The sequence below is a fragment of the Falco punctatus genome (genome assembly GCF_963210335.1).
Source record: "Falco punctatus genome assembly, chromosome: 1".
Lineage (NCBI taxonomy): Eukaryota > Metazoa > Chordata > Aves > Falconiformes > Falconidae > Falco > Falco punctatus.
In genome coordinates, this window is record NC_137580.1 from 106,650,351 (window position 1) to 106,668,360 (window position 18,010).

At 40.6% G+C, this 18,010-nt stretch overlaps 1 protein-coding gene across 4 annotated transcripts in view; it reads left to right on the top strand.

Annotated features, from left to right (window-relative positions):
- The window catches only part of TPST1 (tyrosylprotein sulfotransferase 1), a 53,020-nt gene that overhangs the window by 21,257 nt on the left and 13,753 nt on the right, over positions 1–18,010 (top strand). For 3 of the 4 annotated variants that reach the window (XM_080374117.1, XM_080374115.1, XM_080374118.1), the window contains 2 exons: positions 9,145–10,088; positions 17,109–17,307. In XM_080374117.1, coding sequence (XP_080230243.1) covers positions 9,244–10,088; positions 17,109–17,307 — 1,044 coding nt within the window. In that variant the 5' untranslated portion in view covers positions 9,145–9,243. Of the gene's footprint in view, positions 1–673; positions 7,838–9,144; positions 10,089–17,108; positions 17,308–18,010 lie in introns of those variants that run through there. The other variant, XM_080374116.1, reaches the window with a different exon arrangement.

The window sequence follows — 18,010 nt, forward strand, 5'->3', positions numbered from 1 at the left end:
CAGGCGCCGCCGCCGGCCTCGGGGGGACCGTGGCGGGACGCGGCCGTGCGGGCATCGCGGGGGGGGGCGGGCCGCCTGGGGCCGGGGCCGTGTCGGTGCAAGGGCAGGTTCCCGCCCGGGCGTGTCACCGGCCCGCGGGGCGCCCGGCGGCGGCGCCTTTGTTCCCGTGACGGCGGGTGCCCGCGGGCACGGGGGACACGGACACCTCCGTGGCGTGGGACAGCCGCCCTGCGTGTAAGCGGTCTCACCGTGGGTTTACAGCCGTTAACCACCGCCTCGCAGCCGGCGGCGGGGTCGCTGCCCGTGTTGCTGGCAGGAGCCATTTGCGTGTGCCTGCGGGGCGGTGCGGGTCTGCGCGGCGCTGGGCCCTTCGGGCGGTGCGGTTAAGCAGCTTGAGGCTTGGAAGCGCCTCGCTGGGTAACGGATTTCTCTAGATTTCTCCTCCCATTAGTTGCACAGTAAAAAAGGATGATAAATAGAATGTGTAATTTTTATTCGCCTTCACTAAGAAATAAGCTGCAATTCACCTGGTGGAAAGCACCTTTCTTTCCTGTGCTGAAATCCCGCTCGGAAGGCACGGCGCACATAAAAATGCACAGAACGGTAGCTCGTGTGCTATTAATGTACTACTGACGTTCCCCCCCCCCCCCCCCCTTTTTTTTTTTTTTTTTTTTTGGAACATAAAGAGCTAGAAGTCTATGTGCATTGCCAATAAAATTCCACTGTGGAATTGTTCTCCAGCCGTTACCGTAGTGCTTAACAAATGCTGTGTATTCTTGTGTAACCGGGCGCGTGTTGGTAACTCTTGTTTTTGGCCAATATGCAAATCCAGATCATTTGCTGTACTTATTTTATACATAGGCAAAGAAGAGTGTGTAGAGTTCTTTGCTTTCATTTGAAGCAGAACATTTTAATTAGCTGTGCTTTAAACTCATTTTAGAGTTCTTATGAATATACTGATTTTGGAGAGCTAACCTTATTTGCAGTTTCGGATCTGGTACGTTTTTTCTCTTGCTTGTTAAGAAAGCCTGTGTTAAATCCAGAGGAAAGATGAATACTTCTGAGTTTCTCTTTACACACCCACGTATGTATTTTCATGTGCGTATCTATATATCTGTCTAGTGGAGGATTATGAAGAAAGCTGGGTGGTTGGTTTATTGGGGGGGGGGAACGTTTAGCTGGTAAAAGGGTACAGCATGCTTCATCTTTTACTCCTGTTGATTATATAAGGGAAATGCATAAATATGAGCACATCTTTTTTTTTTTTCTACTCATTGTAATGTGATTGCACTAGAAATTGTGGAATTATTACATAGTTGTATGCGGTCTTCCCCCATATGGCAACCTTGGATTCAGCAGTGGCCTGTGGCCGTGAAGGTTAATTTGGCCTTTACAATTTTTTAGCGCTTTGGATTAAAACCCAAACAAAACAACAGCAGAGTGTAGGTTCAAGGGAATGCAAATGTGTGAACAGCATTCCTGTAGTCCCTGCAGTGCGAACTGTAAGGGAGTGTTGTTCTCACATCTGCGTTTCCTTATACTGATTTTGTCCAACTTTGCCCCATCAATCTATTTGTCAGGCTGCTGTGCATGAAGACAGGCTTTACTAGGTCTAGTTGGCTGTCTTACATCCCAGGTGCTTTCCATCAGGTGACTTACTGCTTATTTCTTAGTGAAGGCGAATAAAAATTACATGTTCTATTTGTCATCCTTTTTTACTGTGCAACTAATGGGGGGAGAAATCTAGAGAAAACAGCTGCAGGGCTTGAGAGCCATGACAACTTAAAAAGCTAAAGGAGGATTTGGTACTCAAGGCATCTTGATTTTTATTTCTAGCTTTGCTGTGTATTTTGCTTGGGGTTTGCTTGCCTGTGTTGTACTTTGACATTCCTCTCGTAGATTCTGTTACGTGACTGGTACATGATATCTGGTCATTAAGGTGATTGTGCAAACACTGCTTTGAAGGCATAAAAATGCTTCCCTAATACTTAAATTATTTTTGGAACAATCTTCTAAATGAGCCTACAACGGTTTGGATAGCTGCTTGAAGTGGTATACAGTGAATATTTCAGTTGTGCTCTTGGTGTTGTAGCCATACCATTATCATGTAACTGTTAGCTTTCCTATGCAATCTTCTTTGTGGTGAGCAAACACAAACGACCAGAAACAAACCAGTTTGTTGAAGGGAAGGTTTTATGGAATTCCTTCCTTTTGGCTTTCATTTAGGAAACTGAAAGAGTAACATTGCGTGTAAGGGCATCTTACTGGGACTACTTGATAAGCCTAATATAGAACTTCCTCTAAGAAATACATAGTCTCCAGTTTTCTAAATGTATATTGTCGTGAGGGTGATCCTTGAGAATTTTCAGTATGTGTTGCCTTTCCAGTATTTATTTTTTACTGAGGAAAAGTGAAGGTGCAGGAAGAGGCAAAGAAGATTCTAATGCAGTTGACATTTGCTTCTTTAAGTCATAGCAGCGTTTTCATTTTCCCCTTTACAGTCAAGAGCAGAGAAGAGGGTGACAGTGGGTAACAACAGTTCAGGATTTTTTTCCATTCAACTTGGCTACCTTGGCACTGTAAAATGGATTTCCTCTGCAGATTTATACCACAAGCTTTAGGTGTCATAGTCGGACTGTGGTTGTGCACCTAAAAGCATCTCTGAACTGTGAGAATCTTCTGTTTCTGGAGTCTGTACTTTGGAGTTTACTGCATAAAGCTCTGTGTGTGTGTGGTCATAGCCCCAGAAACTAGGGGATTGAGTAGACCTCCTAAGCAGGAGAAGAAAATCATAGGAACATGGTAGGAAAAAATGAGGGTAAACTGTAAAAAGTGTGAGGGGAAAGATGGCTTTCTAATAGTATGAACTCTAGCATTCTTCCCCTTACCTCTGTCTTGCTCCTGCTCTCCAGCACAGGTGGGAGGGCACAGCGTTTGGAAAAGGATGCCAATGAAGCCTGACGGCCTGCTGACACAGAGCTGAGTGTGATCTTTCCTCCTGGCAAAGTTCTCGAAGCACTGAGGTCAAACACTGTGATGAACACTTGGGCAGGTGCAGGAACAAGATATACTCCACAAAAGTCTAAGCTGTACTACTGTGCTTGCTCTTCCTAGAAAGAGATCTAGTTATTGGAATCTGAGCCAGAAGTTCAAGAGGTGGAAGCAGAGGATAAGCTAGTCATTGAAAAATGCTTTATATCTATGTGGGTTGGGGTTTGGTTTTGATTTTTTTTTTTTTTTTTTTTTTTTTGAGATGAATAATGCCAGTATTGCTGTCCTGTCAGTTTAGCCTTGGAAAAAGCTGCCTGGTTGAACATGAGCAGGGAGGTGGTCATCTCTCTCTCCAGCCTCCAAAGTGAAAGTCTGAGCTCTAGAGCTTATGAGGATTCCTTATTACTGGGTGGTAGTGGATCATCTTTTTTTCCCCTGGCAGGGAGTGCTTTAAACAACAAAACCCGGACTGTTCTAACATCAAATACAAATGAATGACTCGCCTCTTGGCTATGCTAAAAATCTTCAACATTTTTTGGATGAACTTGAGGAAAAAGGTCTTGACCTGCTGCATGTAGCAGGAGGGAAGGCGGGAGAGAGAATTAGTGTGTGCAGGAGATGGAAACAAAGCACTCATTTTTGCTTTGCTAACATCATCTTGTGGCTGACTCATAGACCTGACTTTTCTGGGAATAAGGTTCAGTTACATGCACTTCTGCTTAGCTATACTTTCTTGAGAGAAACTTGTAGATCCTAACAATTTTTTGTTTGAGTTACACTTAAATTCTTCTAGGAATTCATTTTGGTCTGTCGTTTGAAACTATTGCTGCTAAAGGCCTTTTCTACCATTGTAGCCATCTCCAACTTCAGCTTATGACTGTGTTGTGTGTGCGGGGGGGCTGTATTCGTTTTGGGTGCAGTTTTTTTATTTTGGGGTATTTTTATTAAAAGATATCTCTGCTTTTAGGTGGAGCGGCACTCTTCTCAGGTCACAGTGGGTAAAAACACCAGTTTCTCAATGCTCTGTTTAAATGCTGAGGAGGGATTGCCGATTCCCCTGTTGTGAATTTTAAATGCTATCAATTTAGTTACTGTTAACAGCAGAACGTTAATGACTTGTAATAATGCTTCAGGTTGACAGATGTGATCCAGAGCGCTTACTCACGTAGAGGAGGGAGAAGGTGGGGTTTATGTGCAAGCTACTAGGAGGGCAGTAACTTCCATATGTCATACTTGTCCCAAAGAGCTTTATATGACAGGACGAGGGGGAATGGCTTTCAGCTGAAAGGGCAGATGTAGATTAGATATTAAGAAGAAATTCTTCACTATGAGGGTGGTGAGACACTGGCACAGGTCACCCAAAGCTGTGGATGCCGCATCTCTGGAATTGTTCAAGGCCAGCTTGGACAGGGCTTTGAGCAACCTGCTCTGGTGGCAGGTGTCCCTGCCTGTGGTGGGCGGTTGGAACTAGATGATCTTTAAGGTCCCTTCCAACCCAAACTATTCTTGTGATACGCAGCTTCAGGCACAGGAGGGGGTTTGCTGGCTTGTAGAATAGAACAGTTTGCAGAGAGGTGCTGCTTCAGACTGCTCCTCTGTTGGTGTCCTGACATACAAAGCCCTGGTCTTGCCACAGTTTATGGCAGCTGCATGCTCCAGGCATTGCTTCCAGGCAAAAAACCCCAAACCAGCTAGTAGAGAAGGTCGTAGGAGAGCTTAACACTAGCTTTTCATGGTCTTACAGGCTTTGGCATCTTTAGACTTACCAAAAGAAGTTATGACAACAAATGAATGCATTTGTGGTTGATTGGTGTGGGGTATTTTATCACCTGGATGGGGTTTTGTTTTTGTAGGAGTGGTCAGTGCTTAAAGCAGTTCAGGAAACCAACTCCAGACTGCAATGCTTATTTGCATTCACAGCTGGAATTGTGCTGAGAGTGAGTCACCATTCTGCTTTACCCAGCCTGTGAATTAAGGATTTCAGCCTTCAGTCAACAGGCTTTCCTCTGATACTGCTTGTTTTTCTGCTTGGTTCTGAGAGCTGGTGCTGGGTGTTGACTTGTTTCATTTTTCAAAGTGATAGGCTAACAGAAATGATCAGAGTAAAACAATTGATGTGCTCGGCCTGTTTTTCTCTAATGATCATCTACCTGGCTTTTATATTTGAGGAACATTAGTGACTTCAGGGAGTAGATTTTAGTTTGAAAGATGAAGGTCCTTGTGGAGGGTTTGTTCCCCATGCCCAGCAAATGAGTTTTATGGAATTTACTCAGAATTGAATAATGTCAGGAATTGTGTGAAGTGTAAGTATTTTCAGGTTGGCAAAGCACTGTTTCTGTTGTGTTAATTCCTCTCTCAGATGAGTACTGACTTTTAACTAAATCTTTTCTGTATCTAAAGCATTTAAAGATATTCTATGTACTATTTGCTGGTTCTAAGCAGAGGAGTTTCCCCTTCCCTCATTGAAAGTTAGGTCTGCATACCGAATCTATTCAGGAGAGAGACTTTCTGATTTTTGGTGCAATGAAGGTATTGACTGCATGATTTTTTTTTTCATTCTTTGTTTTTGAGCACTGTTCAGATGACCTCTGCATAAATTTCTGAGACTTTGTTTCTTTTAATGTCCAGATACTTAAGGTACAGTTAAATCCAGCTTTTCAGCAAGGAGAGAGGTATTTAAGTAGAATGAAACTTGTTACAGAGGATGACTTAATTATAAGAGAGTCTGGCCAGGAGTGTGAGATGGCTTCTTGGCTGTTTCATATAAAAAGTGAATTAATTCTTAAGTTACAATTCCAGTTTAATTTTGGTAACAAAGGCTAAAAGCTGAACTTCGAGTGTAGTATTGTGACAACTGTTGATTGGAATAAGCTTTACTAGTGTGAAGGGGCTAGACAGTCTCTCACAGCTCAGCGACTGGCTCTCTTGGATGCACTGCAAGAGAAAACAACTGCTGGGACAGATGCCTGTGTTAGGAATTCCCTTCCTCCCTTCTTCTGCCCCCGCACTGCTGTGGTGTACATGGAAATTCAGTCCTCTGCCTGCCTGCTGCTGGCTGGTTGCACGGGCTCTTGAAAGGGGGACCGCAAAGCGCAAGAAGGCCCTTCTTGCCTTTTGGCGTGATACAGTTCACAAAAAAGGGAAGAGTTGCGGCACAATCTGCGGGGCAGCCTGCCTGCGACGTCTGACCAGTTTGCAAAGGCCGGCGGGCTGCTGAGGGATGGGGCTGGAGAGTCTTGCTCAGGTGGTGGCTTGAGAACTTCTGAGTTCATGACTGGATTTGCGTGGAGGACAAGGTGAAGTGAATAATGTTCTGGAGAGAGGGCAGAGGGTAGGCATAAGCATGTTCTTCCTTCAGAGATGTGTCGTGCCTTGCTGACAGAGATGGAAAAGCTTTGAGGAAGCCGGTCATTTAAAGTGTTGGCGGTACCACAGTGCTTGGAGCTCCTTGCAATTAAAAGCATCTGTGATTCGTACTGTTCAGCGAGTTATTTCAGCCCTGAAAAGCAAGCTCTTATTTAAAATTTCAATTAGAGTACTAATTTCGTTTGAATTTTGAGAGGAAGAGTCACTTTTCAGCCTACCTCATCTGAAATATCCAAAGCTGTTGAAGTACAGAATACAGGTAAAACAACTGTCTGTATGTAAAAAGTGTTACGAACAGAAAAAATAAAGATACAGTGTACAGGCTGGCATGACCAGATCAAGTAACTCGGGTAGCAGGGTTATCTATGCCAGTGTTGGCTGTAACCCACTGGTATTCACTGCAAGACTTGACATATTCTTAGTCTTCCTTGTCTAGATTGGAATTCAGCAGACAGATTCTTAAGTCTTTTGTTTCTATCTAAAAGTTTTGTTCAGATTCATATGCCTCTCCAGAAATCATCTAATATAGTCTTTGTTTTTCTCATCTGTAAAAGTGAAAATTATTGTTAAATAATGCAATTTCTAAGAATCCTAAATGAAAAAATATTCATGAAACCCCCTGTTTTTATTTTGTGTATCTTGGGGTTTCAGACTTAATCTCCTGTCATTGCAGCTTGGAAAAATAACTTTTAGAATTAAAAAGAAGGGGCATATAAAATATTCAGTAATAATCTGTTAGAATTAAGGGCTTGCACAGCTAATACATGCCTAATTTGTTTTCAGAAACTGAGTTACACTATGATTGTAGAAAATAGTACCATAAGTACCATACCTCTTTGGAAAAAAAAAAACTTACAGGAGAAAAGTGGTGGCTTTTGGTGTGATACAATTCACTTTACTTCACATAACAGTTATATTGAAAAATTGTTCTGTCACAGAATAATCATCGCTGCTTGAATTGTAGATTAGAAAGCAGAATGAAAGCCATGTTATTGATACCTCACAAAGTAGGTGAGTGGTCATCCTTGATTTGACTCTCTTCCTTTTTTTGTAATAGGTCTAAGGGTTTAAAATGGGGTGATTTATTTAAATGTGATATTGCAGAACCAGAGGGAAAATTACACTATGACCTAAGTTATTTTTTCATAGCATATTTTTCTATTCCATGTTATAAACATGAAATTATTATAACTGTAAAATTCACTAATGTGGGCTGCCATGATGCTATATAAAACATAGTTGCCTTACTCTTAACTGTCAGTTGTTTTTTTTATTTGCTAGTGGGTTCTTGCCATAAACCTTTCTGTGTAGTAACCATATACTCCAATTCTTAACTGTGAAGTGCTACATTTTATCTTTGAAGGAGAAGACTTGCTGTCATACCAGCAAAAAAGTTACCTAGATGAAGCAGAAGAGACTAAAAGAAAGAGCAAGCTTACCAGCACTGCTTTAAAAAGAATCCAAACCTTCCTATTTGAAGGTAGAACATAGTGTGTACCTTATTCTGGCAGTGCTTTGTTACATGGCTTAAAATTATGCAAGGCTTTATTTTTTCCCCTCTTTCCCCTGGGGTGCTGTTTGAGAACAGGATCTATTTTTCTTTCTTAATTTATTCAATTTTTCAGTATTTCACTAACATTTCTCTGGAGTTCAAAATGCTGCATAAGATGGGGGGTGTGTGTGTTTTTTAATCAATGGAATAATGATTATGGTTATGTTGAGTTTGGGTGGGTGTTTTGGGGTTTGTTGGTTGTTTTTTTTTTGAGCGAGATATCTCCAAGCGCCAAATTTTAAGTAAAGAAAACAGTAAAGGAGAAAGTCAGGATGAAATAATTAGTTTTCTTTTGCATATCCTGCTTTGTATTGTCTGGGTACTGGAATGGATGAAAATTTTTAAGTCGGCATGAGTTGGTTCTTCTTTTGTTATTGTTATTATTTAAATGAAGACTGATCTGAGTTTTGATCTTAGTCAGCTTTAATCCTGGATTGTGTTTGTAGCTTTTATGACTGTACACTTTTTAATCAAAGCTTCCCTTGAAGTAAAAATTGAAGTTTCCCGTACTTGCTGCAAACTATTTTTCTTCATTGCTTAAAGGCCTTGATCAAAAATTGAATACTATCAGTGTTCATATATAGCTGTGAAACATCTCTCACTGTAGTCCTGTATGCTGTGAAGGAAATGGAGCATTTCAAGCAAAACAGGAGATAATGTAGTTATGTGAAAATGTGACGATGAGCAGGATGCTGCTACTGTCTATTCAGCAAGCGAGAGTTATTCTGGCGCTTAAAATTCTTCTGTGACTTCTAGTGTGATTTGTGTGGCATGTCCTGTTCGTTTGTTTTATCTAGGTGACTCTGGCTCAGGGAGGCTGTTCTTTTGAGTGTTTTTTGCTGTAAAACCTCATGTAAAGAAGAGTGGTTTCTTAATAATTACTTTTTTAATGTGTAGAGTCCCATATAAATGATGTCTTTGCCTTACTGTAAAGTTTGACAGTAGCTATCCAGTGGTAGAATTCCTTCAGATGTATTTAAAACGTACCAGATAACTTGTATGTGAATAGTAATTGTAGCAGTGAATCTAGTTATGTTTTGTGTTGCTTCTGTGTGTAAACAAAAAGGCTTTTTATTAGGGGATGATCACGTTTGGGCTTTGCATTTACTAGTCTTCATGTAACACCGGGCGTTAGTAGTTTTATCAAGCGCTGTCAGGTATTTCTGTTGTTGGTTTATTGTAGTAGTTCTTAATAAAGTTCTAAATTTTTTTTTTTTCTTCCCCCCCCTCACCAGACCTTAATTTATTTTGGATTAGGATTCCCATGACATGTGAACTAGAAGATGATATGAAGTAGAAGGTCTCTTTATTTTGAAGGGACAATCTTTATCAAAATGGTTGGAAAACTCAAACAGAACTTGCTCTTGGCATGTCTGGTGATCAGCTCGGTGACGGTGTTTTATTTGGGCCAGCACGCTATGGAGTGTCATCATCGAATCGAAGAACGTAGCCAGCCTGTGAGGATGGAAAGTGTGCGAAGCACAGTAAGAACTGCTTCCAATGTGAATGCAAGCAAAACCTTTGCTTACAACAAAGACATGCCTTTAATATTTATTGGAGGAGTACCTCGAAGTGGCACTACCTTAATGCGTGCCATGCTTGATGCCCATCCGGATATTCGATGCGGAGAAGAGACAAGGGTAATCCCACGAATTCTGGCAGTTAAGCAGATGTGGGCTAGATCAAGCAAAGAGAAGATCCGACTGGATGAAGCTGGAGTCACAGATGAGGTTCTGGACTCAGCCATGCAAGCGTTTTTATTGGAAATCATTGTGAAACATGGGGAGCCTGCTCCATATTTGTGTAACAAAGATCCTTTTGCTTTAAAATCCTTAACTTATCTTGCTAGAATCTTCCCCAATGCCAAATTTCTTCTAATGGTACGGGATGGTCGTGCTTCTGTGCATTCCATGATATCTAGAAAAGTCACGATAGCTGGATTTGACCTTAACAGCTACAGGGACTGCTTGACCAAGTGGAATCGTGCTATAGAAACTATGTATAACCAGTGTATGGAGGTTGGTTTTGAAAGGTGTATGCTGGTACATTATGAACAACTCGTATTGCATCCTGAAAGGTGGATGAGAACTCTCTTAAAGTTTCTTCGCATCCCATGGAACCAGGCAGTGCTGCACCATGAAGAAATGATTGGAAAAGCAGGGGGTGTTTCTCTGTCAAAGTGAGTATGAGCGTTCCTTCTTTACCTTGCATTGTTTTGAGAGGTAAAATAGTACATTTTGCATATGACAGACTAGTCATAACTTGGTTTCAGTTTTGTAGCTAATGTTGTCTTGGGAAGCTGATTTATGATGCATGTTACCTGGAATATAAGGATCATTGTTAATTATTAAGTTGCAATCTCACATTGCTCCCACTAAACACTTGTCCTACTACCAAACTCTTAATTAATGGTTGGTCGAACCTGAATTTGGCTGTGTGGTATGAGCCTTACTTGTAATATAGCTTTGTTTTTCTCTGTGCACCAAAATAAAGGTGGACTGTTTTATCTAGACTGGTGTAGTCATCCTAGCAAGATCAGCTGTTTGATTTCAGGAACTTAAGTATTGTTGTCAATGCAAGAGCAGCCTTCAGGTTTTATTTGCCAAGAACATACTTTTCCAGGAAACATGAGAAACTGGTCCAACAAAATAGAAAGCAGAATTGGCGTGCTTTTCTGTTAGTGCTGCTAAAAGGACAAACTTGTTGAATAAAATTAACCTTGTAAGCAAATCTCTTGGTATTCTGTCTGTGCACCTGATTTAGCTGCTTTCAGAAAACCAAAATCCAGGTCTGCTTAGAAAACCTAGATAGGTATTGTGAAAAGAAAAAAAAATAAGATTTCCAGTTAAACTACTCTGGTTTCTCTGCCACTATTTACAGCTGAAAAACTGAAATACAGAAGCTGGCTAGTCTTTACGCTGAGCTGGGGGAAAGGTTTGAATGTTTGAGTGTCTCTTCCTGTTTTTGCTATGGCAGATATATCTACCAGATTGTCTTGTTTAAGTTTCTAAAATACTGATTAAAGAGCTCTATTTCAGCAGCAGGGCATGCCTAGTTAAATTCTTGGCTTCTGTTCTTTGAATATTCATCACTAGCCAAGTGTTTTTGAGTAACAGAGGCATCTTGAACAGCAAGCAGCGTGGGAAAGACATGTCAAACTGTTGAATACAGAGTGATTGTTTTTTAAAACTACGATTTTGAGAAATAAAAATTGGGAAAATTTGTTTATTTAATACTTTCAGGAGTGACTGCGTGGATTTTCTAATGTATTGTAGGGGGATACAATTTAAAGCAAACCCTAGAATTATTAATCAGCAGCTACAAAGATAACTTAAAACTCAGATAATGGTTATATTTACAATCTGGAGGCTTCACATCACCATTCCCACTGAAGAAGCACAGCCACTACCGTGGTGTTTGCAGAGCTATCAAGAAGGCATCTCAAACTGGGTTTTTTTGCTGTATGTATTTCTCGTTAGCCGATTGAAGCCCTCTGATAACGTTAACTTGAAGCAGTGAGTGTCCTGTTGCATGTCTACAAGCTGTATCTGCCTGTGAACTTCTCTTCAGTTACCTGTATCATGTTACTGCTTCACAGTGGCAGCTGAGGGGGGAGTAAACTTACTTTTACTGATATAAATAGGTGGTTGCTAAGGTCTGTTAACTGTCCTGTGAAAATAACTGTGTGTAATGCCATTTCTAGTAAAATATTACTACTTTACAGCTTACAGATGAGCATTTAAAAAAATTAATGGACCTCTGTACTATAAAACTCGGTAGCCATACTGAATTCATACAGTTTCAAGTAATGCTGCTTGCTAAATCTGGTGGAATGGGATGTGACAAGTTGAAAATACTTGTTCATGTCTCTAAAAATTAAGAAAATGGGTTGTTGAAAGTAAAAGGTGGCTTCATGTTTATTTTTGAATCAAACTTTCAAATTTAAGACAAGTATGAAAGTGTTCTTGTGACCCTCAATTCAACCTGTCCATGGGATTCTTTATGCTCTTATTATCTCTCATGAGATGGTATGTGAAAGTAAGTTATTATTTCAGAAGACTCTGGCAATAGTGGAAAAAGAATGGGTCATTAGTGTTATGTCTGTGATGGTTTTTATCTAATCATATACCCTTGAAATAGGTGGTGAGATTTGTTTTTCAGTTGCAAGAGACCTTTGTAATTTGATAATGATTTCAGTGAGTCAGTCTCCTGAGGGCTGCAGAAAAAAGTGAATATGACATTCTCTTTAGATGTCTGTTTTGTATATTTATATGATACTAATTGAAATTGTGTAGGGGCATTTGAGATTCCCCAATCTGATTTCCTTGTGCCAGTTAAAACCTCCTGCTTTTGGCATCCCCGGCTCCCCGCTGCTCTCTCGTGTGCAACACAGTGCTGTGGACGGGGGTCCTTGCCCAGAGCAGGGGGTAACTGCCCAGAAAAATTACTCCTTGAAAAGCTGCTTGCTAGATAGTTTACCAAGAACTTTAGTCTGCCACAGCTTATCAAATTTTGACAGCTGAACAAAATGCACCTTGTGTTAGACTTCAGGTTTTCTTCTGTCAGGTTGCATTTGGCTTGTTCTCAGCTGCAGCAAAATTCTTTATGGCCTTGGGTGTGCATGGCAGTTACATTCCGGGTCAGGTTCTAACCAATGTTGTTCTCTTACGACTTCAGATTTCTCTTTGGGCTTACTGGAAAGTGCTCTTCACGGTGTGAATACTGTCATCTTTCAGGTAAAACAACAGAATCTGGAGCAACAGAGCTGCATATTCTGATTAGCAGGTTTCTCCCACCTGACTTTCCAAAGGGACGGTGCTGAGGATCGCTTCAGAGATAACCAAAGGAAATTCAAAACACTGCCGTCTATTGCAACTCTTGTCTCCTCACACAGCTTTAATTTACCACGTGCCTGGTACCAAGTGCTTCAGGCTGTTTCATAACAGTCTATTAAAATCAGAACACTCAAATTATATTACAGTTTTTACTGGCAGAAGGAGGATATCGCAAGTACCAAATCATCTGTACTGAAATCTGATGTTCGCTTAAAGGGTACCACTACATAGGCCTAGCCTCTGTAGCATAGTAGGGACAGTACGAAGATCTAGCTAATACCAGTTCCCTAGTTTTGGCAAGCTATTAGGTATGGTAGAAAACCTCTGAAATTAGAGAATGAACTACTGATACAATCTGCGAAGGCTGTGATACTGTGTAAAGGCTTAAGAAAATAAGCAGAGAAAACTGCCTTTTAATCATCTTCCACTCACTGTTAAGACTTTCAGATCTTTCAGACAGGCTCAGCATCCACTTCAGAGGCATGATGTCTACTCAGGTCAGGTCCAACATAAGATGCCAGGAAGTTTTTTTTTTAATTGTTGGAGGATTTTTGAAAAGAAATCTGACAAGAGTTCTCTTAAAATACTTTAAAATATTTTGAGAAAGAGACTGCAGTATTGTTAAAAGATCTTTATAATGACATTATTACCTGGTAACAAAAAGTAAATGTTTAAGAATATATTCTTTGCTCCTCCAAAACCAAAGTTAACTCTGTCAGATGAAATCTGTATCAGGTGGAATGAGACTCTGGGTCAGTGTAAGATGTTTTATGTCCAGCTGTGTATGGAATTGAATTAGGCATGCAGGTTGTTTCTCTTCCAGAGATGAGCTAGTCACCTGGCTTGCAGAATTCTTCAGGCGGCAAGCTGGCTGCGTTTTTCTCTTATTGCAAACTCAGAAACTCTTATGCAATAGTCTGTTAATAGCAATATTGGAAATATTAGATACTAGACAGCCTGTATTTAAGATTCTGACTTTGTCTGTTCCCCTGGCTGCTTGACTTGAGGCAACTGTTGGTTGCCTTACTCTCTTATCCTGCATTTGCTTAGTAATCTCTGTTTTTTTTCTGATGCTGATGCAGCTCTAGCCTCACTGGTGTTCTATTTTACTTAGTATTTTCGCCCCTTGTTTTGGTTTTTATCCAGCTGCAAGGAGAAACGCTGTGCAAGGGTTTTAAAGATATGCACTGCAGCATTTGTAGTAGCGGGAAACCTTCTGTGGTTTGAAGTAATTGCCAACGTGGCTGTTGAAGGAATGTATTATGGCTGGACTACATGCTATAACTAGTATTGTTAATATAGCTCTGGCATTTGCCTCCTAACTGAAAACAGCTGTGGTGACCACTGATGCAAAGAAATGCCAACCCTTTTATAGCAATTTTTAATAGGCTTATTATGAAAATAGCTGTCTAGGCAAAATTACTTCAGAATATACTATTTTTAATACATACCTTTAATTTGATTCTAGTACAGATGTAGAAGTATTTGGGGTTGGTCCTATGTTCCGTGCTACCAGCTGCTTTCAAAGCTGAAAGGGTTCCTGTGGTTTTGCAGTGGAGCCTGGAAGCACTGACCAGGCAGTGTTTGCCATATGCATACATAATCAAATTTGCCAAGACTTGGTACATTTCCTTGTTTTGCTCTATTTGCTTTTTTGAGTGTTTCTTCCCTCTTGTCCCCAATCTGTCTTCCTCCATATTCCTCAGATGTTCTTGGGTCTGAAGAATCTTTCCCATGAGTTGTATTTTACTTTTCTTCCCGCCTTCACCGAAAGTATGGCAAAGGATTTAAACGGAAGACAAAATGTGGTATAGTATATTTTTTGTTTGAATTGGTGCCTGTGAGCAGCTAAATATGGTTCCCTGCTTATCTCTCGCCAGTTGTTAATCACCAGGAAATGTTTCATGTTGAGCTTATTGTTACCAAAGACTAAAATGACAGTGGGGTAAAACATAGATGTTTTAAATGTGCTTTTACTTCAGGAGGAGGTATCTACATGTGAATGAATTTAGATCCTAACTGATGTATAGCACCCCTTACTTTGGGGTTCCAATAAGCTATCGGCTAAGCCTATTACCTGGTTCTCACAGTACCACCCTTACTTTAAAGGGTGGAATCAATCTGCAGCTTTGGGGAAGGGATTCTCGGCTTGGCTGGCTGTGGCTGAGAGGCAGAGGACCTTATGCTTCTCAAACATCTAGTGATACATTCTTCCGGGGGATCCCAGCCAGCATGGTTCTACAGACACCTAATTGTTGCGGTGCTTTGTCCTCCACCTTGCCACTTTGAACTTCTGAAACTCAACTCTTAACAGCTGTTTTCTTTTTAATTTGGTGAAGTCAGATGCTTCTCTTCTAATTGGAAGGATCAAAAAGGTAATGCCCAGACTTTTTAACTTGCTATACAGACTTGTGATCTCAGGCCAATAGCCTGCAGGAAGGCTGCAACTGGGCTGCAGTTCCCTGGTCCCGAAATACGATTCTGAGTTCCTGCCTTTGGTTTGAGATACTGAAAATGGTTGAAGAGAGTAAGGCTGAAAACTCTGGGCGTTGTCTTACGGGTTTGTTTGTCAGGTGCTTACTCATCAGCTTCCATTAAACACCTTTGGCAGCCATCTGCGAAGGCCCTGCTTGCCAAGACAGTTTCCCCATGGGTGACCATTTCCCTGTCTGGTTTGTTCTTTGTTGATTGTGTTTAAAATACTGAAGTCGCTGACCTTCTGGCATTGTATGACTAACTTCCTTCCTCTGTCCTGGAAGAATTTTAGCTACGATGACACAAGGTAACGACTTGTGTTAAGATCAAATTGAGTTGATGACTGGCAGACATGCATAGTTGGTAATTTAAGGCTTGCATTGCACAGCACAATGTGCATCTGAACGGGGATGCCTTTTGCTATTGATCTCATGTTTGTTGTGCAACAATTCTTCAGCCTCTTCTTGGATTCATGAGGTTAATCAGATAACTGTAATCAAACCTGTTCCTCTTCTAAGTTGATTGATGTCACTCTCGAGCAATTGGACTTTAGTTTGGGTTTCTGGACTCAGACTACTGGGAGTTTTGCAGGAAATTTCCATTTCCTCTATTTTTCTCAAAAGATGTTTTCTCATGTTCTGCCTGCGATGTAACTGAAGAGTGAGCTGTCTGAGAACTCATTTGGATTTCTGTTCTCATTCTTTATCTTGTGTAGACGAGGTATTGGTGCTATACTTTGTACTGTTACTTCAAGTATACCAATTTTATTTTCTGGGTTGTAGAGCTTTTTGAGATCAGAATTTTCTATGTTGTAAATAAGGCCTGGGAAGGATGATAGCTGCAACTGGATGCAACAGCTGTATATTTAGCATCAAGGTTGAGGCATGTAGCCAGCCAGCAGGAACTGCTGATATAGTGGCATACCATATGGTATTGCAATGCAGATGCAAATATTCCTTTAGGCAACTTGTATATGTATAGACCTGATTTTTAATCTGCCTTAAAGGAAAGATAAACCTTGATGTCCAAAATGCATGTGCATTCCTTCTGAGTTCAGAAAAAAAGTTTTAAATTACTCAGAGTAAAAACTTGCAGAGTTTTAAATAACTCGGCCTGTTCTGAGTCCCGCTGGCCTGTTTCAGAAATAAACACAGTAAAGAAATTGTACATCTTCTAAAAGAAGCAAGGAATGTGGGAAAACGAAGTGATGCCAGTTTTCTTCCCTTGACAAAAAAAACAAAAACAACAAAAACACACAGCAAAACTAGGGTGCAATGAGTTTAGGACCATTGATTAAATAAGCAATGAATCAACTATTTTCTAAATACAGTACATAAAGGCAAGTGCATAACCATACAGCAGTGCCGTAAGAACTGTGTAATGACCAAACACTCGGTAAAGGAATGGTTATGAAAAATATTGCAGTTTATAGCTTTCTGTCATTTCCATAGGGCTCTCTTTTATTTAAAAAAATGTTTAGTTACAGTGGTGGGGGAATAAATGGCATATGGATTTTTGTTTAGAATACAACTTCCAAGACAATGAAACAGCAAATGTGGGAATATACCAGCACGGAAACAGCTTTAACTTTATACTTAACAGCTCTTTGGCTTTCACTGCTGTCTTTATGCAAAGAACTTGCTTCGGTACATTCTGTGTGAAAGCCTAAACCAGGAAGCATGCGTGGATGTTGTGCTAGTTACTCTCGGTTTAGCCTTGCATAGTAAAACTTCACTTCCCATCAGCTCTGCAGAAACATGAAATTTTCAGTGGGAAAGAAGAGGAAGGGGGGAAAAAACCTCAGCAAACAAAGCTAAAGGCCTTAATGCTAGTGAAGAAGCAAGTATTGGTTGGAATGCAAAATGTAATCTTTCTTTCTCCCTCGACAGGGTTGAAAGATCTACCGACCAAGTAATCAAGCCAGTCAATGTGGAAGCACTGTCAAAGTGGGTTGGGAAGATTCCTGCTGATGTTCTGCAAGATATGCCTGTGATTGCGCCCATGCTAGCAAAACTGGGCTATGATCCATATGCCAATCCACCAAATTATGGAAAGCCAGATCAAAAAGTTGTGGAAAACACAAGGAGGGTAAGGCATTTCTGTGCATTTTAATTATTGTCCAGATGGATGTAAACTATAGAGCAGAAGAGTTTTGTGTTTTGCTAGGTTTTTTTTAAAGTCTGTTTCTAATGCCTTTTGATACTTAGCAATATGTTTTCTTCGCTGTGCGGGGAGGAAGGAAGAATTCTGTGGGACCTTGAGCACTGGAGGTCTGGCTCCTGCATCTTCAGTTTGGCTCACCTTCCTTTACTCCAGTCTCAGGCTTGAGCTGTGTTCTTTGGTGTATGTAGCTGAACCTCTTTAAGTCATCTAGATAGTTGGGGAACTAGTTAGTAGTGGAAAAAAGCTAGCTTTCTCGCCTGAGCATCCAACTTGATTAGGCTCAGCTTGAGGATTGGCAAAAGCTCTGTCACAAAATTACACCCCAGATACTTAGTAGAACTGGGAAAGTGACCCATGGAAAATGGCCCAAGATGTTCAAAATGTCAGACTTTCCAATTCTTTGCTGTCCTTTGTAGAACAAACAAAAGATGGAGGAAGGTCTGGTGCTGATTAACCTAAACTTAAGGATTTTAGTCTGAATTTAATGTTGTTGGAATTTGAGTAGTTAGGCTATACAGCTGTTTATCCCTGGAGGTATCAATTGAGAAGCTCATTACCATTGTTTGAAATAAGAATAATTAACTCTTTACTTCTGTTCTTTTGACAATGTGTACTTTATTAAAAGAAA